Source organism: Pogona vitticeps, chromosome 13 (assembly GCF_051106095.1).
Source record: "Pogona vitticeps strain Pit_001003342236 chromosome 13, PviZW2.1, whole genome shotgun sequence".
Classification (NCBI taxonomy): domain Eukaryota; kingdom Metazoa; phylum Chordata; class Lepidosauria; order Squamata; family Agamidae; genus Pogona; species Pogona vitticeps.
Genome location: NC_135795.1, coordinates 10,594,544 through 10,619,011, shown reverse-complemented (window position 1 = coordinate 10,619,011; position 24,468 = coordinate 10,594,544). Strand labels below are relative to the sequence as shown.

The window sequence follows — 24,468 nt, the reverse complement described above, 5'->3', positions numbered from 1 at the left end:
TGCGTGGATGAGGGAAAAATCCATTTGTACTGAAGGTGTCATAGAAAATTTTGCATGTACAGTGGTGCCTCGCTTGACGATGTTAATTTGTTTCAGCGAAATCGCTGTAGAGCAAAAACATCATTAAACGAAATAAAAAAACCCAATTGAAATGCATTGAAAACCGTTCAATGTGTTCCAATGGGCTGAAAACTCACCGTCCAGCAAAGATCCTCCATGCCTGTGCAGCGAGGAATCCGTCCTAAGCACAGCGGAGGGCCATTTTCTTCAGCCGGTGGCCATTTTGAAACTCGACGATCAGCTGTTTTTGATCTTAAAATCGGTTCCCCAAGCAGGGAACCGATCATCGCTAAGCGAAATTCCCCCATTTAGACCATCGTTTTGCGATCGCAATTGCGATCGCAAAACCCTCACCATATAGCGATTTCCTCATTAAGCGGGGCACGACTGTATATTTTCATTCCCCCCCCCTCCCGAGAGAGTTTCTCTCCCTTTTTTCAACTTCTGCAAAAGGCCTTTGAGCAGGAGAAGATTACATATTGCTCCTGTAGACTGAATACAGAGCTGTAAGGCCACTGCACCTTGTGCTGTCTAAGCATGTGGAAAAATTGAAAATTCTCTATGGAGATGGGAGAAACCACCCTTCCTTTTCCCTGAAATTTCCTTTGTTTTTCTTCCTTTCTCCACGCCTTCACATTTGTAACATGAGTTTGGTGGTTGTGGTGGATGGGGCTGCTGTCGAAAATATCCATTGAAGCACAATGCGACAGCAAGGGTCTTTGACTAGGGTTGTGTGTTTTTTTATGACACACTGGTTGTGTTGCTGCAACAACCAACTTAGGGTTCACTTTTGAGCCCTAAATTCAAAATGAACTATTCACAAATTTGCTAATTGTTAGGAAGACCTTTCTAACCCCAAGAGCTGTTTAGAAGGATGATGGACTATATTGAGAAGACAGGATTCCTTGGATAAGACAATAAAGGTGGGAAAGGTGGAAGAAAGCAGGAAAAGAGGAAGATCAAATGCAAAATGGACTGACTCTCTAAAGGAAGCCACAGGCTTGAGTGTACAGGGGTTGAGCAGGGTAGTTGAGGATAGGACATTTCGGAGATCAGCCATTCATAAGGTCGCCGTAATTCGCAGGTAACGTGACAGCATATGAGAATGCAACAACAAAATTCATTTATTTGAGGTTTTAAAGCAGAGGTTGGGTGGCCATTTGTCAAGGATGTTTTAGCTGTGGATTTCCACTCCCTGCTGTCTTTCTCTTTGTAAGAAAAGAGCTTTTTAATTAGCCAGGCCATTGGTAATGAAGATCTTTAAATCAAAAGGTTCTAGCTAATATGTCAGTCTTCTCTTCCTTAAGGCAAAATATTTTAATCAAGGGGTCTTAATTTCAGATGTGCTTTAACGATGTAACAGATTTCTATTTCAATGGTTGCGTTTTTATTTTATTTATTTTGGTTCTGCCAGGATCTCAGTGAACGAACAAATAAATAAAACAAATGCCTTTGACATGGGTCCAGCTGAACAGTTACACGGTTTTATGAATAAATCGGTGTGCGCGCAGGTCTCCGCTAGCGATGGAGGTGACAAAATAATTCTGCATTTTCTTTTTAACAGGGTGGCTAATTCCTCAGGTTGTATATATATATATATTTCTGCCTACACCCTAACAAGCACTTAGAAGCGACAATGGCGTTCGTTTCAACTCAAGGACCGACTGTGGTTGACCAAACGACTTTGATGAAAAAGTACCTTCAGTTTGTGGCCGCCCTGACAGATGTTAATACACGTGAGTTTATTTTTGGGGTGATTTTCCTGGCTTTTGGTTGGGTTCTTATTGTGATTAAGCCAGGGCACTCATTGTGGTCTGAAGATCCAGGAGCTAGTCTTGGAGGAGACATGACACCCCCCCCCATTCCTCTTCCCGGCCCATGTTGATTCGTGGTGCAATTAGAGCCCAAATCGAGCTGAACCTTCCAAAACGAGGAGACCCATCAAGTCGGCACTTCTGTCAATCCGATTTCTTCAACGGGTGTGCCCTAGCTGGGTCTACCTTCTGTATGGAAGTCTAGAACGTTACCTCTTTCCAAAGCTAGGTTTGGCTGATGTTCGCCATTGAGCCTGGCTTAACCTTGGGCTGCATTTGCACATGATCATTAGCCAGACTTCTCCCGCATTGTCTCTTACTTGTGCACACCAACCTCTCCTGCTTGGCTCTTCCTCCAAGCATGCTCACAAAAAAAAAAAAAAAAAAAAAAAAAAAAAAAAAAATCGGGATGCGAAAGGACAGCGTTTTCGTCTGGGCCATGGCTTGATGCTTCTCTAACAACCCAGCTTTCGAACGGTCACTTCTTAGAAGGGAGCTGCGTTCAGACATTCCTGTCCTCTTTGCTGCTCTGGTAGGTTCCTACAGAGCTACTGCAAGAAAAGCCAAGCAGGAGTAATCAGGTAGCATGTACTGCCATGCTTGTTTCTTACAGAATCTCTCAGGTTGGCCTCTGAAGGATTTTGTCCGAATGTTTCTTGCAGACATGGTTATTGTCTGAAAGCAGGATTTGAACTGGCTTAAGAAGAGGGCCCCAGAGTAACATTAAGCTTTCATTAAGCCAGCATTTGAGTTCTCCTATGTGCTGTCCGGGTGGGGTTGCAGTATTTACAGTGGTGCCTCGCTTAACGAGCGCACTGTTTAATGACGAATCCGCATAGCGATGCGTTCCCCCCGCATAGCGACAAATCCAGATAGCGATGTTAATCCTGGAATGGATTAACGCTGCTATGCAGGGCACCACTGTATTTCTATATTTATTTATTTATTTATTTAACATGTTTTTATCCTCCCCTTTCTCCTTAAAAAGAACCCATAGTGGCTTACTTAAACTTACTGTTTTTAGCTTTAAATATTGTCTTTTAATGATCAAAGCTGCCTTGGGTCCTTCTTAAGGAGAAAAGAGGGGAAAACATGTTTTAAATAAACAAATAAAGGTGTAATTTGGGTCAGTGTCTGACAAGCAAATAAGGTTTGCAGAGAATCGGGAAAATGTGTGGCTTGCTGTGGTCCAAAAAGATTGGAAATCGACTTTCCCCCTGCTTTTAAGAAAGAAGCAAAATGATGATCAATATTTCCTCGAACCCTACAAAAATAATTTGCGTGTGAGTGTGTGAGAGAAGCGAGTGAAGATGTGTGATTGACAGTTGCGGTACTTGACAACTATTTGGGGTGATGAGAGCCAAACTGATAAGATCTGATTGCTTCTGGAAGTGAGGCCGGCTTGGGTCAAACGAGTGTCCTTTCGTATCTCTTGGGTCAAACGAGTGTCCTTTCGTATCTCTTGAACCTTGTCACTGCTTTTTCGTTCTTGCCCTCCTAGCCGATGAAACGAAGCTCAAGATGATGCAAGAAGTCAGCGAGAACTTTGAGGTAACAACCCGTCCTTCATCCCTGCTGTTGTGTCACGGTTTTGACGTGATGTAGAATTTCCTCCTTCGCCTGGATTTGCTGAGTATCAGTTTGAGGAGGTATCTTAGCAAATCCTTCTGAGCTCCATTCCTCAGGCTTCTTCTGCATTTAAGTTGGGAGCTGAGCAGGGTGGATTTGATTTAAATCCAATGGATTCAAATCACGATTTAAATTTTAAAAGTTGTTTTTTTTGATAATTTAAGTAAAAACATTTCTAAACAATTAAATCATGATTTAAATCTATTTTTTTAATGATTTTTTTTAATCCACCATGGAACTGTGGGGTTTGTGACCCTCCAGATGTTGAACTCCATGTTCCATCATTCTTTCCCGTTTACTAGGCTATTGGGGCTGATGGAAACTGAAGTCCGAAAGATCAGGAGGTCACCATTTCCCAAGTTTTCACGGAAGTGACTGTGGAAACAGACTTAATTGCAAAGATGGTCTGACATTCAGGAGCCTGTTCTTGTTGGGGGCTAGGCTGTTCCTGTTGATTTACAGTGTGATAAGCCTACAGTATAAATTTAGATCAGTGTAGTGAATTGCAGTTTGTAGCACCTCCAGGAGTGTGTTCAAGTCAATCACAAGCCCGCCTGCATGATTCAACATCTTCCCAATACTAGTTTTTCCAATCTGGGTATAGACGTCTGGATCCACTTGCATTTGTAGCATCCTGTGTGGTTCCTAGAGGGTTCTGGGGCCGAAGCTTAGTCCCTGGGCTGGCCAAAAGTGGTTCATCCCTTGGGCAAGATGGCTCGGTCTAAGCCATGCAGCACAGCGGCCTGAAATCGAATTGAAATTGAATTAAGACAACTCGGAACCATTGAATGAATATGAAGACGCGCTGCAGCCATCCAGCATAATTAGGATGATGCTGTATGCCCCCTGGGTATCTACCATTTTCCAGTTGTCAGTGGCTGTCAGGATGACATTAATTATTTTACCAGAAAGGAACATTCTAAGCTCTGAAATACAGTGGTGTCTCGCTTAACGATTACCTCGTTAAACAACGAATCCACTTTACTATGAGGTTTTTGCGATCTCAATAGCGATCGCAAAACGATGTTTAGATAGGGAAAATTCACTTGACGATCGGTTCCCTGCTTCGGGAACCGATTTTTCGCTAGACGATGGCTCTAAAACAGCTGATTGACGGCTCTAAAATGGCTGCCTGCTGTGCAAAATGGCTCCCCACTGTGCTTTAGGATGGATTCCTCGCTTTACAGGCACCGGAAAATGGCCGCCCTATGGAGGATCTTCGCAAATCGAGCAGGTATTTAGCCCATTGGAATGCATTGAACGGTTTTCAATGCATTTCAATGGGTTTTTTAAAATTCGCTTGACGACGATTTTGCTTAACAATGATTTCAACAGAACGGATTATCGTTGTCAAGCGAGGCACCACTGTATAAGTCAGAAACGTATTTTGGCTGGGATTCTTTTCACACACACCTTGTACTTCTGATAGGATCCCAAACAATATTTAATGAAGAAGTTACTTAAGCCCATAGAAGGAGTTTGTGATCATCCATTTTATATCTTCCCTTCCCCATAGTTGGTCCTTTGCGATGTCACAGATGGATATCAGAATTTTGTTCCTCATACGAAGAACTGGGTTTCAAGCAGGACAAATGTGAATAACTCCATCATCCATCTCTGAGGACTCTTTGTCTAATTAGGCTCATTGGAGATGTGTGTATGAGCTAAAAGATAGGATCGAGGAGATGATAGCTGGGTTTTAGACACCATGCCCTCTTGCGCTCTCCTTCCTTATCCTCTTCTGGACCCCCGAGTTGGCTGCTGCGTTTTCAAAATAAGTTTAGGAATATGGGTATTACATCCAGAATCAAATCCTCTAGCATAGCAAGATTTCCTTTCTCTCTGTTGAAGTTCTTTGCACTGCTTGGAAACCTGCTGTGGAAGATTTCTTAGCAGGTTTAAAGGGTGCATAAAGCAGGGGGGGACCACCCTACTTCCAGTTTTGCTGAGAGAGTGCCTTCTGTCAAGGACACAACTCCTTTAAACTGTGATTTGTGCTAACATGAAATAGCTGGTTGAAGACTTTTTAATTGATTGCAGCAACAGGAGGGTTAACTTTCATTGTCAGGGGTCAGTTGTGAAGCTTTCTGATGCCAGAAGAGTTAAAACTTTGAATTCTGCATTGCCTGCATGTTCAAAAACGGAGATGCTTCTGTTTTCTTTGTACTAGAATGTGACATCATCTCCCCAGTATTCAACATTTTTGGAGCACATCATCCCTCGATTTCTCACCTTTCTTCAAGACGGAGAAGTGCAGTTTCTGCAGGAGAAACCCGCACAGGTATACTTTGGAAACAAATTGTGGTGGGGTAGACAGCCTGAAACTGTTGTAAATTTCATCGGTCAGTTGCACAAGCTATATTTTCTGTCACCGGTAGCATGCTTTAATGTTAAAGTTTTAGTGTTAGTCAGTCAAGACTTTATTGTTTATGGCCATAGGCCTTTTCAATATGCAACGTATGATATAAAAAGAAAATCCATGTCTTAGAAACATACATTTTTAAACTGCATGTTTTAAAAACATGCTCTCCTTTGAGCATCTCTGACAATCTTAATACTAATTTCTTGAGTGTGCAGTTAGGGAACGACTGGATAATAAGTGACAATAATCTTTCTCTGGGGTCGTTATAGAGGGGGTGGAACAATAAACTGGATTATGTCTTTCAGGTTGCAGACAAATTCTTTTGCATCTCCCTTTGAGTTTTAATGTTAAAAAATTGAAATGTAGTACTTCGAAAACTTTGGCTGAAATCCTGTTTGTGCACTTGCACTATGCAAGGCTTCTTGATGTCATCAGCAGCAGTGATTTTTCAGAAATAAAACATTTCTGATTTCTTCCCTTAAGGTTCAGAGGCTCCTGTGGAATTATTTTCATGGCTAAGATGTCCTTGGGTGCTGCAGGACAGGAGGAGGAAGTCTTGAGTTACTGAAAAACGCTGCTGGTGGGATGGTGCTGAATGTAGGAAATTGAAGGTCTCTTTCTCATGTCCTGTGGCTCCCAAATTCTTTCTGATGGTTAAAGGGATTCTACAGGAGCCTGGGGACATTTGGTTGAGGGGAATGGGACATTTTTCTGAAAAGCTGCCGTGGATGATTATAACAGCCTTAAGCAGCGTACGTTACGCTGCTGGATTTCAGCCATTGTGTTCTCCTGATTTCTATCTCATGCAAGTCAAAGACCGATTCAATAGACTCTCTGTGGTTCCTTCCTCTGTGCTTTGAAAAAAAATCAGCTGATAATTCTGCAAACTGTATTGCTAACACTCTTTATATATCTTGATATGAGTCAGTACCTTTTATTACTACTTTTCTGATTCAACAAATGGACATGTTATATAGTTGTCAAGAAGTTTGTGTATCGGTCTGAAATTTAAAGGAAGTTTTTATTCATGTTGGCTTTTTAACTGCAAATGTTTTATTTAAAATGAAGTTTTTGACAGAATATGCCTTTTTATCCTGCATTGTGCCTCCTGTTTTGAAGTTCTAATCCCTTCCTCCTTCCCTTTTCCCAGCAACTGAGAAAATTAGTTCTGGAAATAATCCATCGAATACCAACAAATGAACATCTGCGCCCTCACACCAAGAACATCTTATCCGTGATGTTCAGATTTCTAGAGGTACTCTTGTCTTTTCAGAATTTTTTTAGCATTAGTTCTGACATGGATTTTCCGGTCTTTATAATTTCATAATTGGGAGGGTAACTAGAAACAGTGGGAAGTTGGTTAAACATCACTGTGACGTTTTATTGTTCTTAAGCACTTGTATGCAATTCTACTTGCTGTTTCAGACTCTCCAATGTTCTTTTAGGTTCTTTGTTAACTATTCAGTCCTTTTCTTTTTGGACATCTGAAACAATATTGTTCATACTGTGTTCGTACAGTAGTTAGGGTAGCTGGAGCTAGAATAGAAGCAGTAAAAAAAACAGGTACATGAGCAGTAGACTGCTGATTGAAGGATGGTTCTCAGGGGTTTGGAAGCTTGTACAGTGGTACCTGGCAAGATGATTACCCCTCAAAATGATGAATCTGCATGACGACGACATTTTGCGACTGCCATTTTGTTTTGCAAAACAGTGATTTCTATGGGGGAATTTCGCTGGACGATGATTTGGTCCGTGCTTCGCGGACCGTTTATTCTCAAGACAATGATTTAAAACAGCTGATCGGCAGCTTGATCTTCGCAAAATGGGTGTTTTCGGGCCTGTTTTTTTCAAGACAGTGACTTAAAACAGCTGATTGGCGCTTGCAAAATGTCGTTGTCATGGGTGATCTTCGCAAAATGACGAGTTATTTCCCCCATTGGAATGCATTAAATGGGTTTCAGTGCATTCCAATGGGGAAGTGGTTTTCGCATGACAATGATTTCGCTAAACAGCGATTTTCACGGAACGGATTATCGTCATCATGCGGGGCACCACTGTATTTGTGAGAAGGGTGACATATCACGGGAGACTGTAACCCCTGACATTTTGTCATTCTTGGATCTAAATAAGCAGTCCTAAATATCTGGTTGCTGGCTGGAGAACTCAGTGGTTTAGGTGTCTGGCTGCGGAGGTTGGCAGTTCAAATCCCCAGTGTGCCTCCTGGAAGAAGAGCCAGCCTGTGTAGCCTTGGGCCAGCTGCACAGTCCCACAGCGCCCCTGGTGGAAGGGAAGGGTAAACCACTTCTGAGTACTCTGTACCTGGAAAACTCTGAAAAGGGTTGCCATGAGACAGAACTGATGTGACAGCATGTGGTTATTTAATTAAATTAATTACTCATTTACTCTGATTTTGTCTATTTGCTGTCCATACTTCATCTGTGAAACACCGCAGAAGTGGATCATCTCTGCCTTTGCCGGGAGCAGACACCCTTTCCTGTATATTATGTAAAGTGTGTAAACTTAATTCACATAAACTAATTAGAAGGTGTTCAGGATTTTACTCATGACTTCATCTGCTCCTTCCCCCTATTTAGACTGAAAATGAAGAAAATGTGCTTATTTGCTTGAGGATCATTATTGAACTGCACAAACAGTTCCGGCCACCCATCACACAAGAGGTGAGTTTACTTTCTTACGTCCCTTCCTGAGACTTTTAGGAATGGATGTCGGTTTGACTTTGGGTCCGAGTCTGAGTCTTTGCTACCAAGGCCCAGGTTGGAGTCCCTATTGAAAATAAGCTTTTTGCCCCAGGAAAAAAAAAAGGGAGGGGCAGGGTGTGTGTTCCAACTCGCGAATTGAGTCCGAATCATTGAAAATCGGAGTCGTGTCTTATATCAAGTCTGAGTCATGTCACAGTGCCTCTTAATCTTTTGTACTAGTGACTCTTATTTTGGAGGCAAGTCCTCATTAGGATATTTTTTAGATCCTTTGCTCTTTCAAATTTTAAATATCAAATTTTATTGGTTCAGATTTTGGAGGGCTGGTGTTGAAATAAGGCAGCAGAACTGTGCCAGCGCTGGCATCTCATTAATGAATCTCTGAGAGGTGTAGGAAACAATGGTAGATTAAGGTGTTTGAGAATCAGCACAGTCGATTTTATGGATAGAGGGTATGATTGTGCTCGTATCTTTTCAGTTTCTTGGTCATGCTTCATATTTTCCTTTGGGGGAATGCCTGATTTCCAGGGTAAAGAGAAATCAATTAAAAACACACACACATCAATTTAAACTGTGATTTAAAACATGACTTAAATTTTTTAAAAATGATTTTTTAAAAATTTAAATCATTAAAAAAATCCAGTTTTGTGATTGAAATCAAATTGTGATTTCTAGACACTCAAGGATTCCGTCCCGTGAAGGATCATATAAGCTGAGAGTGTTATGTATATGATATTTTAGTCTCCTGTCGTTTGTGTGGGCTCCCCTTGGTTTTTATGAGAGTGGTTTGCAGCTGTTAGCTAGGAGATGGGGAAATGTGCCCGGATGGATTTCATCTGTACAATATCGCATGGAAGCCTGCTCTTGAAAGCTAAATACAGTGGTGCTTCGCATAGCAATCGCTCCGTTTAGCGATGAAATCGCTTTGTGACGAACATTTTGCGATCGCTTTGCGATGTTCCCTATGGGATATTTTCGCTTTGCGATGACCGATCATCGCAAAGTGACCATTTTCGCACAGCTGATTGGTGGTTTCAAAATGGCCACCGGGAAAAAACATGGCCGCCCGCTGTTTTCTGGGACAGATTCCTCGCTTAAGAGGCACTAGAAATAGCCGCACTATGGAGGATCTTCGCTGAATGGTGAGTTTTAAGCCCATAGGAACGCATTAATCGCATTTTAATGCATTTTTATGGGCTTTTTTATTTTGCATTGTGACGTTTTCGTTCAACAGCGATTTTGCTGGAACGAATTAACGTCACAATGCGAGGCAGCACTGTAGTTTGAAATAAAGAAATGGAGGCTCTTACGCCCCCTTAATATGCTGAGATAGTACAGTGGACCCTCGACATACAGACGGCTCCACTTACAGACTTTTCGAGTTACAGACTTCTCTGGCTGCAAAATTTAGGTTCGACTTGCAGTCAGAGAATCGACTTGCAGACTGAGATTTGACCTACAGACCAGAAAAAAACCAAAATGGAACAGAAACGGCCGGTTACGGATTAATCGGTTTTCAATGCATTGTAGGTCAATGGAACCTCGACCTACAGACTTTTCGACCTGCAGCCACCATTCCAATACGGATTAATTCCATAAGCCGAGGGTCCACTGTATAGGGCATTCTGGCTGTCACTGTCTTTTGCTTTTTTCCCTTTATTCATGTCAGAACATGTGATATATAGAAGAATTGTGTTAATATTCATTTGTAAATTATTTTAAAAGCCTGTTAAAATGTAATACTTTGCTTGTAATATTGTTTAATGAAAGAAAGCCCCTGACGTAGATTGCAATTTATTTTCTCCCTGAAATGTACTCATTGCTTTTCATTTGTTTCCACAGATACACCATTTCTTGGATTTTGTTAAACAGATTTACAAGGAACTTCCAAAAGTAGTGGTAGGTGCTGTTTGTGTTGTTTTCCTGATAATGAGTGAAATGCAGATGGACTTTGAAATCCCCTACCTTGATCTTGTGCAGCTAAAATGCCCTGAATTAGTGTTAATTCCAATCCTTTTGAAATCTGTAACTCTGCTTCGTGATGCTAACATTCTGGGTCGCTTCTGTTTTGTCTCGTTTTGTGTGACAGAATCGGTATTTCGAGAACCCTCAGGTCATCCCCGAGAATACAGTTCCAACCCCCGAAATGGTCGGTATGATCACCACGATTGCCGTGAAAGTAAATCCCGAACGAGATGACAGTGAAACGAGAACGGTGCGTATAGGCAACAGTTTTATTTTCGAAATAATGTTCTTGTTTACGCTCTTTCTGTGCTGGAACAAATCGGGTGTGACCCTGATCAGTGCCAAGGGGGGGTCCCCAAAGAGGGGGACCGGCAAAGACATGCACCACAACCAATTTGGGGCTTTAGATTTTGGTACCTGGTCCTTCAAGCCTAGAGATCCCTCCCTTGGGGAAATTTACAAAGCAAAATTTCAAGGCGATTTTCAAAGCAAAAGTAAATTACTGTATTTACCATAATTGAGTCTACAGAAGCAGCATAAAAAGAGACGTGTAAATGCCAGGTGAAATTTTAAAACTGCATTGAGATGTTTAGCCACGGATCTGAACGACAGGGAAAATTTGAAAATCATGTTTTTGAAACATTTACCGTTGCCTCTGTCTGAAGTTTGCTTATGTTTTGACAGCATTCCATAATTCCTCGAGGGTCTCTCTCTTTGAAAGTGTTAGCCGAGCTGCCTATTATTGTTGTTCTCATGTATCAGGTAAGTATGGGAACTTTTCACATAAATATCTCATGTAACTGGGCGAGTTACTCTTAAAAATGAGTGAATATTTTCAAGGCCCCTCAAAGTAGCCTGTCAACAGTGTAGTTACAGTACAGTGGTGCCTCACAAGACGAACGCCTCACGGGATGAAAAACCCGCAAGACGAATGGTTTTTGTGATCGCTGTGGTGCCTTGCAAGACGGCTTCTTCTATGGCCGTGCTTCGCAAGGCAAATGTTTTTCGCAAGACCGATGCCTCGCGAGATGAATGAATTATTTTCGTCTTGCGAGGTTCCCATAGGAATGCATTGCAATGCATTCCTATGGGAAACCGCTTTTCGCAAGACGAAAATTTCGCAAGACAGCGCTACTCACGGAATGAATTACATTCGTCTTGCGAGGCACCACTGTACTTTGAAAATAACCCTTCACTTTTCTGGCTCTTTAATATTACTAGGTTAGTTATTGCTGTTTAGTTAAAAATACATTGTAATACCACAAGTTGCTGGCAGGTGGTATAAAGCACCCCTCCTCTGGTTCACTTTGTTGTCTTGACATGCACATCAGATTGGTAGACATAGCAGAAACTTCATTGTAGGAAGTTACTTATATTACAAAAAGGAGTTAAGTTATCTCTTCTGAAGAAAAACTAATGTAACTCAGTTATGCCATAGTTACAAGAATGAACTACTTGTGAGAAATTATTTCTAAGCCTTTATTATCTCTGCTTTCCCTTGCCAACTGCTGTACTTCTGTTAGCTGAAAGCTAGATGGTTTGTAGATGTGACTTCAGATGCCTAAAGCGTTAAACTCCTTGTGTGTGTTCTCAAAGTAGTGTAGAGACAAAATGTTCAGTTGTTTTCTCTTACATGTTCATCTGTTTGCTTTCTTTAGTTGTATAAACTGAACATCCATAATGTGGTAGCTGAATTTGTTCCCTTGATCATGAACACTATTATTATACAAGTTTCAACACAAGCAAGGTAAGGCTAGAGAGCAATATATATATATATATATATTTAGCAGATACTTAGCCACGTTAGCAAACTCCCAATGGCAGGAATGGAAAATGATTTACTCAGGAAACAACTTTTGCCTGCTAGTTACTAGTCCGTTGCGACAAAAGACACAAAGATCCACAGGTTTAATTCCAGTTTTCTAATCCATTAGTAACTTCTGAGTCTTAAATAACATTTTCCTCCCCTGGAAGCTGTTAGGATTTATTGTAGCATTGGGTGAGAAATTCCATTCATTATAATGGGTCTACTCCAGTTAGGATAAAAAAATTGGCTTTGCCTGAAAAGATTTAGAGCATCAGAAGCCTTATTTAAAAAAAAACAGACAGATTTTCCCACTTGTTTGCCCTCCAGGTATTTTGGACATCAACTCCCATGATTCTTCACCATTGGTTTTGTTATTTGGGTATGGGTGGGAATTGTAATCCACGCTTTATTATGGGATTGCACCTTCCATTAGATCTGTAGTATTATAAATTATGAGGAGTAGCTTCCATAGCTTTCCTGCTAGACTTCTATTTATTGATTCATTTTACAAAACTTGCCCAAGTCTGCAGTCTTAGGTGCTCTTCATTTGGAAGAAACGACCTTGAATGTAGTGAGAGTTTCTTAAGCAAACTACAGTCATTGCACCAAAACTCTTACGGTTGGTTTCATCTCAGTTGGGTGGGTAGAAATAATGCACCTGAAGGCACTGGTTTATTTCAGCCGCTTTCTTGCACCACAGTCTGTTCTCTTGAGATATCTTTTCTTTGTTTTGAACTGCCGGTTAAACTGTTGGTAGGTGCGTATTGTATCTGCTCTGTCTTACAGATGTGTGACCCATTCTTATGGTCCTTCTCCAGTGGGAAGGCCTCTTTTGGGGGGAGAGTGTGGATGGAAGGAATAGGCACCTTGATGCCCTCCAGATGTTTAGACCAATTGTCCCCAACCTTTTTAGCCCCATGGACCGGCTAGGGAAGGCGTGACACCCCCCTGTGCTCGTGCACATGCGTGAAGGAGCGCTCTCTTGTACGGGCGTGCTGGCGCAAACGGGCTGTGCGGGGGTGGGTGGGAGGTCTCTCTCTGCGGACCAGTCCAGCTCAGGCCACGGACTGAGAATGAGGGGTTGGGGACCTCTGGTTTAGACTACAGATCTCATCATGTAAAGTGGTGCTTCCCAACCTTGGGTCTCCAGATGTTCTTGGACTACAACTCCCAGAAATCCTGACCAACACAGCTAGTGATAAAGGATTCTGCGAGTTTTAGTCCAATAACACTTGGGACTCCACGGTTGGGAACCATTGATCTATAGCCAGTAGCGTCAATATTTAAAGAACGATGGAGCCCCATCAGGCCAAAACAGCTGGAAGTCCTCAGGTTGCCTATACCTCGTTTAAACTTTTGTTACATAATCACTTTTCTCCCCGAAAGACATAATTGAATCCGTTTTCTATTTTCAGGCAGCATAAACTTTACAATAAAGAACTGTATGCTGACTTCATTGCTGCACAGATCAAAACCTTGTCGTTCTTGGCTTACATCATAAGAATTTATCAGGTGAGGCTCAGTAAAACTGAACATTTTGGTCAAAGATGTTTTGTGCCTACAGGCAGGCATGCATGCAATTCTTGCAGATATAAAGATGTTGTAAAAAGGTGTCTATATTGTCATAGCCCTTTCTCTGGTTAAATACAGAAGGGAGGATTTCCAGGGATGGACTCAAGGTGATGGGAGAAAGCGGGAGAGAAGAAAGCCAGAGGCTCCCTACCTGCTTGCATTCTTTTCTCATCTTGCTCTACAAGAGCAGTGGAGATGGTGTTGGCCTCCAGATGTTGCTGTACTGCAAGTCACATCATCTCTCTCCATTAGCTCTGCTGGCCACGAATTCTGGGAATTGCAGTCTGGCCTCTGGAGGGTCAGATGTTCCTCCTACTGGACCTACAACAACCTTCCAAGCCAGTGGTTTCCAATCATGGGTCCCCAGATGTTCTTGGACTGCAACACCCAGAAATTCTGGCCAACCACAGCGATTGGTGAAGGCTTCTGGGGCTTTTAGTCCAAGAACATCTGGGACCCCAAGATTGGGAAACCCTGTTCTACTACATAGGCCTCTCCAGATGTGTATTGATTTGTATCGCCCATCAGCCGTGGCCAGCAGCCATGGAAGATTGGAATTCTAGTCCAAAACATCTGGCAGAGCCCCTGGGAATGGCTCATGTGGCCGTTGCTTCTTTTGAGGTACCTTTTGCAGAGAATTATCAGAAGCCGCTTGTGTTAAGAATTATTTAATTAAGGATTACTTCTAAAGGTTTACAGTGGTGCCTCACAAGACAGATGCTTCACAGGACAAAAAACTCGCAAGACGAATGGTTTTGGCAATGGGGTTGATGACTTGCAAGACGAATGTTCCTATGGCCGTGCTTCGCAAGACGAATGTTTTCCCTTTTTTTGTTCCTGCCTCATGTTTGCTGATTTTTAAATGTTTTTCTATGATGTTTAAAAAGTTAAAGTTTTTTGATTGACATTTTTTAAATCATCTGCGCAATATGTATGGCTTTAAAGAGCACTTAATAAACCCTTTTTAAACCAAATTTGACTTTGTTCTGACTTTTTTTGCCCATAGGAGCGCATTAATTAGATTTCATTGCATTCCTATGGGAAAACGCGTTTCACAAGATGAATTTTTCGCAAGACAACATTAATCGTGGAACGAATTAAATTCATCTTGCGAGGCACTACTGTACTTTAGAAGCTGTGGAGGTGGAGGCAATTTGTAGGGGAGATGTCGAATGGTTTATCTTGCCTCTGCAACATGGGGGCTACATGGGCTGGTTGCTGTGATGATGGGGGGTGTCTCTCTCAACCTGAGCCATTGTTGCTTGGCTGGTGCTTGTGATCCATATGGCAGCTCTTGTTGGAGGTCTGTCCCTTTTTAAAAAACTCCGTGTGATCAGTCACTGCTTCTCCAGTTGGTCTAAGACCAGGACGTGCATGCTTTTGATTGGAACGTTTGGGTGTTGGAGGTGCACAGAAGTTGGCTTCTACTTTTTTTTTTTTTTGATGGTCAATGGTAGCTTGATACTGCTGATGTATGAAAAATGCAAATTGCTTCAGGTGGAAAAGATGACCTAAGGAGTACGAACCGGTTCAAGGGAGATTTTGAGAACATATAGAAGAATTCCTTGGTGCTTAAATGTGACTTCTTTCTCCCCAGAAGTCTGTGTCTTGAAAGCACACCTTGAAATATTTAGGCGATATGATTTAGCTTTCTTTCCTTTTCTCCCCCAACTCAGTGTGATCAGTCATTGCTTAAATGTTTTTTTAAAAAGAGTTTTGAACCCTGACCAGTGTTTAATTGTTTTTTAATATACAGTGGTGCCCCGCATAGCGACGTAAATCCATTCCGCAGAAATTGCTGCAGAATGAAAACATCGCTATGCGATTTTAAAAAGCCCATAGGAATGCATTAAAACCCATTTAATGTGTTCCTATGGGCTTAAAACTTACCTTAAGGTGAAAATCCTCCATACGGCGGCCATTTTCGCTGCCCGGTAAGCGAGGAAAGCGCGCAAAAACACAGCGGGCAGCCATTTTTTTTACCCGGCGGCCATTTTGGAACCGCCGATTAGCTGTTAGAAAATCATCGCTTTGCGATAATCAGTAAGCGAAACATGGTACTGATAATCGCAAAGCAATTTTTCCCTATTTAAAACATCACAATGCAATCACAAAAGCGATTGCAAAAACATCGTCGCTATGCGGTTTCGTCGTTAAACAAGGCACATTTTACACTTTTTAATATTGTGTGATTTTATTGTTGTGAGCTGCTTTTCCCCCATGGGGGTAAATGGCAGCAGATTAATAATAATAATCTGGTCATTATGCAAAAAATATAACTCGCCAGCCTCCGAAAACCCATGGGAACATCAGGTAGAGAAGGTGTCAAAAAATTATGACATCAAGATTCTGTGAGATTTCTGGATCCAAATGGATAGACACCTTGAACATAACACACCAGACGTAGGAGTAATAGAACGAAGACATGTCCGCATCATTGACATTGCAATTCTGGGGGATGCTAGATTTGAACATAAAGAATTGGAAAAACTAACAAAATACAGAGACCTGGCCATCGAAACATCCTGCTTGTGGATGAAACATAACTCAGTGGCTGCCATTGTCCTTCGAGCTTTGGGAACAATATCAAGAAATTTCACACAGTATTATAAGCAGTTGCAGATCTTAGAAACAACACAATCAAAGCAACAAAAAAAATAGCAATATTAGGAATGGCATACATACGGCGCTGATATTTACCAGATATTTAGGTTTTTGGTTAAAACTAGTACAGTATCTGTTATATAATACCAGTCAATGTTTTTATAGTTTTGATTGACTGTTGAATAATAAATAGCTTAAAATAGAGGTATGCAGGTTTCTGGTGGGGTTTTTTCCTTTTCCAACTACAACTCCCATAATTCCCTATGCGGCCTGAATGCTTTTGGACTGGCGACTCCCGTAAGCCCTTGCCAGCCTAGCCAGTGGTGAGGGGTGATGGGTCTTAGAGTTCATTCTCATCTGTTGCGCTACCTACTCTCCTTTGTTGTAGAAAAAAAAAAGAACATCTCTATGCAGGCTGTTATTCAGGAGGGATTTGAAGGGATAGAAATGTAGCTGGAATGTCAGTATGTCTTTTGTTTTACCAGGAATTGGTGGCAAAATATTCACAGCAAATGGTCAAAGGCATGTTGCAGTTACTATGCAACTGTCCCGCAGAAACAGCCCACCTAAGAAAGGAACTTCTCATCGCAGCCAAGCATATTCTCACCACGGATTTGAGGAGCCGTATGTAACTTCCATATCTTTTTTATTCTTCTTCTCCTGGACATTGGAGGTCAGCGTAGCTACTCTGATTTTAAACTGATTATGGGCGTAAGGCAAGCTTTCCCAGGATTTACTATGCATTGGGTACTCTGAAGTGGATCACCATTGCCTTCTTCTGGGGGGGGGGAGCGCTGGGATGGTGCAGCTTGCCCAAGGCTACCCAGGCTGGCTTCTTTTTTGGGAGGCACAGTGTGGGATTGAACCCATGACCTCTGGCTTCACAGCCAGGTAGGCAACTCACTGAGCCATCCATCCAGCAGCCTGGCTTTGCATCTTTGGAGCAGTAAAACATTTGCATGGATGATGATTGCAGCCGGGACAGGCCATGTGATGCCTTCCTGCAGTTTTGTACTGCAGCTTCCATACCTCGTGGCCAACAGATTGGGGCTTTTGGACTTTGTAGTTCTAAGCTCCTGAGAGGCAGCAGGTCTCTTGCCTTTGGATTACAGGTAGAGTACGATCTACCGTTTGGTGTTCGCTAAATAGCAACTCCTAATTGTCAATGCTCTTCATTGTTAAACTATTTTCTGCAAACCTAATTTGAGCAGTGTTAAAACTGTGAGTGTAACTGTTTTGGAACTAGGTTGTGCGATTCATCAGTGGTATCCAAGGTATGAAAATCAGGGCCTTTTAAGGTCCCATGGAGCCACAGAAGTCAAAGCTGTGTTTCCCATGTTTAAAGTTCTCATGTTGAGGTTGTTTCTCTCTAAGGCGAAGGGTGACAGTTTTGACCCTCTATTGAAGCTGGATTTCACTTCCTATAGCTTCTGGTCAGTATAGCTGGGGAGTGAGTACTGGGGAGTATTACAGTCTAGCAGTAACGAAGAGGGCGTGTGTCCCCTGATCCTTGCTGAAGTGCAGCTGTTAGGCTTGTCCTGAATATATATAAAAAGTCTGTGACTCTGCTCTTTTCTAATGTTCTGTTACAGAATTCATTCCATGCATGGACAAACTCTTCGACGAGTCTATACTGATAGGTTCTGGATACACCGCCCGAGAAACACTGAGGTGCGCAATGGAACAGGATCCTTCATTGACTCTTTTTTTTTCCAGTGTGATGTCTAATGTAGTCAGCATGTGGGATGTTTCATGGATGGAAAGGATTTAGATGAGGTGATCACACTACTTGACGTTGGGACTATGAGACCCAACTGCAGGGATATGAGGATTCTCATGTGCAGGGTTCCCCAGGATGGGGAGAGCATGCACATGTCTGGGTTCGCTTTTCCATGAGACAAGGAGGTGCATGGATAGATGGAGCTGGAACTGAAAATGGTACTTTCTTTGAAACGTGGGATAATGGGAGCCAATATTGGGGTCATACTCATAGAATCATGGAATTGGTAGGGACTTACGAGGCCATCGGGTCCAACCCCCTGCTCAATGCAGGAGTCTGAATCAAGGTAGATATAACAGGGTGATCCAATTTTCTCTTGAATGCCTCCAGTGTTGGAGAGCTCACCGCCTCCCACGGTAATAGGTTCCATTGTCGTAGTGCTCTAACAGTTAGGATGTTTTTCCTGATATTCAGCTGGCTTCCTCCACCTTGAGCCCATTATTATGTCTTCTGCACTTTGGAATGAGTAAGAACAGATCCTGCCCCTCCTCTATATGATTACCTTTCAAGTATTTAAAAAGTGCTATCCTATCTCTCCCCCTTCGTCTTCTTTTCCCAAGGCTAAACATGCCCAGTTCTTTCAGTCTTTCCTTCTAGGGCTTGGTTTCCAGTCCCTTAATCATCCTTGTTGCCCTCCTCTGAACTTGCTCCAGTTTGTTGGCATCCTTCTTCAAATGTGGTGTCCAGAACTGGACACAGTACTCAAGATGAAGCTTAACCTGTGCCAAAGAGAGGTTCATAAAAAAATACAAGTTCCTAAGCTTCGATGTGTTCTGCACCTCTCTCCGTGGGTGTACCGTATGGGTGGAATGCTTGGCAGGTCAGAAGCCTTAAAAACAGCTGTGCTTGGGGTAGACGTGCATGTGATCTCCCTCTGTGTTATTCAGTTTTAATTTTATGCATCAGTATTTCTGATCTGGTGACTTTTGGGGAATCTGCATGTCTGCATGGCTGTGGCTGTTGGCCTAGTTTAGAAGGCAGGCACGGAGAACTGTTACTGTGCTGATTTTAGCAGGTCATCGTAAATCAGAAGAAGCTGGACAGTCTTTGCTGTCCTTGACGGACCAGGGGAGGTTATAAAAAGGGAGGCTTTGTATTTTTATGTTGCTTTTAAATCTGCCCCTAATAATGCTTTTTCCTAACCTTTTTAATATAGTAATAATAATAGTATGCCGTCAAGTCAGTTCTTAATTCCTGGTGACCCTTTTCAGGGTTTTGTAGGTAGAGAGTGACTCGGAGGTGCTTTACCCTTCTCTTCCTCTAGGGGGCAACCTTGGGACGGTGCAGCTGGCCCAAGGCCACCCAGGCTGGCTCTTCTCCCAGGAGGCCCCGTGGGGGGATCGAACTCCCAACCTCTCTGCCTCTGATGTCAGATAGCTGAACCATTTTTAATATAACGTTTATTTAATTCTTTTAAAATATTTGATTAAAGTTACTACAGTGGTGCCTCGCTTAACGACGATAATCCATTCCAGGAAAATCGCCGTTAAGCGAAAACATTGTAAAACAAAATTAAAAACCACATTGAAACACATTGAAACCCGTTCAATGCGTTCCAGTGAGGTAAAAACTCACAGTCCAGTGAAGATCCTCCATACGGCGGCCATTTTCGCTGCCTGTATAGCGAGGAATCCGTACCTAAACACAGCAGGGGGCCATTTTAAGCACCTGGTGGCCATTTTGAAAACCTGACGATCAGCTGTTTTTGATCGTCGTAAAGCAAAAATCGGTCCCCGAAGCAGGGAACTGATCATCCCTAAGCAAAATTCCCCCATTTAGACCATTGTTTTCTTATCGCAATTGCGATCACAAAAAGATCATCGTACAGTGATTTCGTCGTAATGCGGGGCAATTGTTAAGCAAGGCACCACTGTATTTCTAGCTTTTGATACTGTGTTTTTAATGATGTAAGCCACCTTGTGTTCTTTCTTAGCAGAAAGGTGGGGTGAAAACAAACAGACAGGGGTGCCTGCTTCCTTAGTGATCATTGCTGCAGGGTGGGAAGTTTATGTTTGACTGTCATACCACCCATGTTGCATTTATTCCAGTGGGTCAGTAGCATGTAGTTGATGCTTTTCTGAACTTGGAGGGCCAGTCTCCTGTTGAGTGCTTATGGAAGCTGCTGTGATGATTCGATGAGGTGCTTGCTAGGCCGTTGTGTGACTTTGGCAGCACTTGCACACTCGTATGTGCGTCAATATTGAACAGGATACCGGCTGGCCTGGAATATTTTCTGCAGAAACTTACCAAAGCAGAAGATTTTCCAGTCCGCGAGTTCCTGCTTGACTCATCCCAAAAAAAGGTTAAATCCACAAAGCTGTTTATCTTGCCGAACAATCTGGAAAGAATTCCACTAGTGTAACTGGTCTCCTTTGTTCTCGGTGTCTTTTCCTTAGGCCCCTTGCCTACAGCACGTTGGCGGATCTGGTGCATCACGTCCGGCAACACTTGCCGCTCAATGATCTCTCCCTGGCGGTCCAGTTGTTTGCGAAGAATATTGATGACGAGTCGCTACCGAGCAGCATCCAGACCATGTCCTGCAAACTTCTGCTCAACCTGGTGGACTGTATCCGCTCCAAGAGCGAACAGGAAAACGGAAATGGCCGAGACATCCTCATGAGGATGTTGGAGGTAAAAGTGGGGAATCTACTTTAACTGGGATCACTGTAATTAGGATGCCATTCAAAGGGATTCTTGCTGCTTGGCGCAGCTTAGAAAAGTTGCTGTTTTTTAGGTTATGGCTCTCAGAAGTCTATAAGGCCATTATAGGAGTACTGGTCTAAAAAAATGGATATTATGGTATAATACTTCAGAATTGTAGAGCTGGAAGGGACCCTATTGATCATTGAGTCTGACCTCTATCAAGGAGGCCCAGTGGGGAATCGAACTCACAACCTCTGGCTGCACGGCCAGAGACTTAACCCCACTGAGCTCTCCAGAAGTTCATTGAGGTTCTTCTTAAAGTTCTGTCTGCACCTAAAAAACAGGACCTCTCTGCTAAAACATACTGAGAATTTTAGGATGGCATTTAGTTAGGCATCCTTCAGTCTTGAGAGACTGGTAACATGCTCTGTATGGAGGGCTTGGAACAGTGTCTAGACTGGCTGAGAAGGCGGATTCAAGAATTAGCATCCCTTCCATGCTGAAGATAAATCCAATCTGTCCCCTGTCCAGCTCCCTGATTTTGCTGCTTTCGGGGCTGCCTCTTTGCCTCGGCCTGCTGGACAAGGGTCTCTTCAAATTGGGAGAGGCTGTGATGCAACGCCTGCCTCCAGGCTGAACGCTCAGATGTCAGGGTTTCCCATCTGTTGAGGCCCATCCCTAAGGCCTTCAGATCCCACTTGCAGATCTCCTTGTATCGCAGCTGTGGTCTCCCTCTGGGGCGATTTCCCTGCACTAATTCTCCGTACAGGAGATCTTTTGGAATCCGACCATCAGCCATTCTCGCGACGTGCCCAAGCCAACGTAGACGTTGCTGTTTCAGTAATGTATACATGCTAAAAATTCCAGCTCGTTCTAGGACTACTCTATTTGGAACTTTGTCCTGCCAGGTGGCATTGACATAGGATGGTACTGACATATAAATAAACCTGAAACCGTTTTCTAAGAGGTCACGATAGTCTTTTTCACCGTTTATCGAAAACAAAGCAGCAACTCCGAACTATTATAGCACCTTCAAGATGAAGGCTAAAACCAGACCGATAACTAATGGTCTGTATCAAAGCAATTGCAGATTGTTTTTTTTTCCTTTCTGCAAGCTGTCCTTAACATGATTGATTGGTCATGCTCTTCATTTCATAGCTGGCCTGTGACCAGGGAGTGTGTGCAGGAGACCCCTACTCGATTTCCACTTAACGTGATCACATGTAAATAGGACTGTGATCTAGCAGGTTTCTTTCCATGTGAGCTTTGTTGGAGTAGGATCCACTTCCTCATTGGGATTCAAACGATGGACAAGTGGTACTCAGGCCTGGCACTCCAGTGTTCAGTTGTGTATTGTAATTGCTCTCCTCAGTGTGGGAGGCAGAGATAGGCTGCTCTTGCCTCTCAGTCTGCGGCTTGATACAGTGGTGCCTCGCTTGACGAGGATAATTCATTCCAGCGAAATTGCTGTAGAGCGAAATCCTTGTCAAACGAAATAAAAAAGCCCATTGAAATGCATTGAAAACCGCTCAGTGTGTTCCAGTGGGCTAAATACCTCAGTGTCTAGCGAAGATCCTCCATAGGGTGGCCATTTTCCAATGCCTGTGCAGCGAAAAATCTGTCCTAAAGCACAGCAGCGAGCCGTTTTACACAGCGGGTGGCCATTTTGAAACCCGACAATCAGCTGTTTTGATTGTCGTAATGCGAAGAATCGGTTCCCTGTTTCGGGAAGCAAATTTGGTCGTCGGGAAGCAAATTTTGGCCATTAAAACATCATTTTGTGATCACAAAAGCAATCGCAAAAACCTCATTGTCAAGCGGATTCGTCGTTTAATGAGGTAATCGTTAAGTGAGGCACCACTGTACTATCGACCAAGCTAAGATCTCAGATGATGGTTTAAGCTGTTTTATAATCCTTACGATTTGCCCATCATTCTTGGTCTGTGCATGGGCAAATGACAATTCATGGTTTGTCTCCACGAATGGAACTGCAGGACCTAAGAAAGATGTGTGCAATCCAAACTTACTCTGGTTTCTCTTGCGTAATTGCATCCCAGTCTTGTTTGGGTATCTTGTTCGTGAACTGGATTAAAAGCTGGAGGGGAGGCGGGGAGAGCATTGGACTGGGAGTTTTGAGGACCAGGTTCAAGACTCTGCTCTGTCCTGAAAGGTCTGTGGGATCTTGAGCCAGCCATTCTCAGTCTGACCCTACCATGAAATAGGGAGGAAGGAACTACAAATGCCAGCTTGGAGTCATTGAAGGTAGGGTGTGAAGATAGCTAATCCAGTAAATGTTGAATCATAGAATCATCAAATAGAGATGTTGGAAGGATTCTATAAGCCAGTGGTCCTCAACCTTGGACCTCCAGATGTTCTTGGACTTCCAAAAATCCTAGCCAGCAGAGATGGTGGTGAAGGCTTCTGGGAGTTGTAGTCCAAGAACATCTGGAGCCCCAAGGTTGGGGAACACTGCTATAAGCCCATCAAGACCAACCCCCTGTTCGATGCAGGAATACAGATCAAAGGAGATCTGCCAGGTGGTTGCCTTAAGTTTCTCTTGAATGCCTCCAGTGGTGGAGCGCTCACCACCTCTTGAGGTCAATGGTGCCATTGTTGTACTGCTCTAACAGTTAGGAAGTTTTTCCTGATATTCAGTTGAAATCTGGCTTCCTGTAACTTGAGCCCATTGTTGCATGTCCTGCACTCTGGGATGATCGAGAACAGATCCTGCCCCTCCTCTGTATGACAGCCTTTCAAGGATTTGAAAAGTTTTATCCTATCACACCCCTCTGTCTTCTTTTCTCAAGGCTAAACATGCCTAGTTCTTTCTGTCTTTCCTCATAGGAGGAAAAAGATTGTGAGATATTTTGTGGCTGTTCTGATCTTAGTTGTGTTCTTCGCTGTTTTTTTTTTGGTGCTCCAGGTGTTTGTCCTGAAATTCCACACCATTGCCCGCTATCAGCTTTCCATCATCTTTAAGAAGTGCAAGCCTCAGTCCGAGCTTGGGGTGGCAGAAGTGGCTTTGCCTGGGGTACCTGCCGGAAGCGGTGGGGCTCCGGTCCCTGTGCCGTCCCCTGCCCCCACCACTCCCGTGGCCCCACCTTCGGGGCCCGTCTTCGAGAAACAAGGAGAGAAGGAAAAAGAGGACAAGCAGACGTTCCAGGTCACCGATTGCCGGAGCCTGGTCAAGACCTTGGTCTGCGGCGTCAAGACGATTACGTGGGGCATCACTTCGTGCAAAGCACCTGGGGGTAATGTCGTAATGAACTAGACTCCTTCCTCCTTTTTTTTAAATAAATCAAATTGGTCCAAATCACTGCTTAATTTTTTTTTAAATCAAAATTTTAAAAATTTAAATCATTTTTTAAAAATCTGATTTTTAAAATTAAAAAATCGGTTTGAAGGAGGGTTTCAATCAAATATCCACCCTGATTCAAGGCACTTATTGTCGTTGAACGGATTGATGTTGCCCTTTCATTACATGTAGTTGCCTGAGTTGAAATACGAAAGGATGC

At 43.0% G+C, this 24,468-nt stretch overlaps 1 protein-coding gene across 1 annotated transcript in view; it reads left to right on the top strand.

Moving 5' to 3' along the window:
• TRRAP (transformation/transcription domain associated protein) overlaps positions 1-24,468 on the top strand; it is a 190,027-nt gene that overhangs the window by 2,865 nt on the left and 162,694 nt on the right. The window contains 14 exon segments of the mRNA XM_072982772.2: positions 1,625-1,796; positions 3,376-3,425; positions 5,674-5,784; positions 7,016-7,120; positions 8,460-8,543; positions 10,425-10,481; positions 10,672-10,797; positions 11,232-11,309; positions 12,206-12,294; positions 13,770-13,866; positions 17,016-17,154; positions 18,123-18,201; positions 20,707-20,941; positions 23,877-24,204. Of these exon segments, the coding sequence (XP_072838873.2) occupies positions 1,697-1,796; positions 3,376-3,425; positions 5,674-5,784; positions 7,016-7,120; positions 8,460-8,543; positions 10,425-10,481; positions 10,672-10,797; positions 11,232-11,309; positions 12,206-12,294; positions 13,770-13,866; positions 17,016-17,154; positions 18,123-18,201; positions 20,707-20,941; positions 23,877-24,204 (1,678 nt within the window). The 5' untranslated portion in view covers positions 1,625-1,696.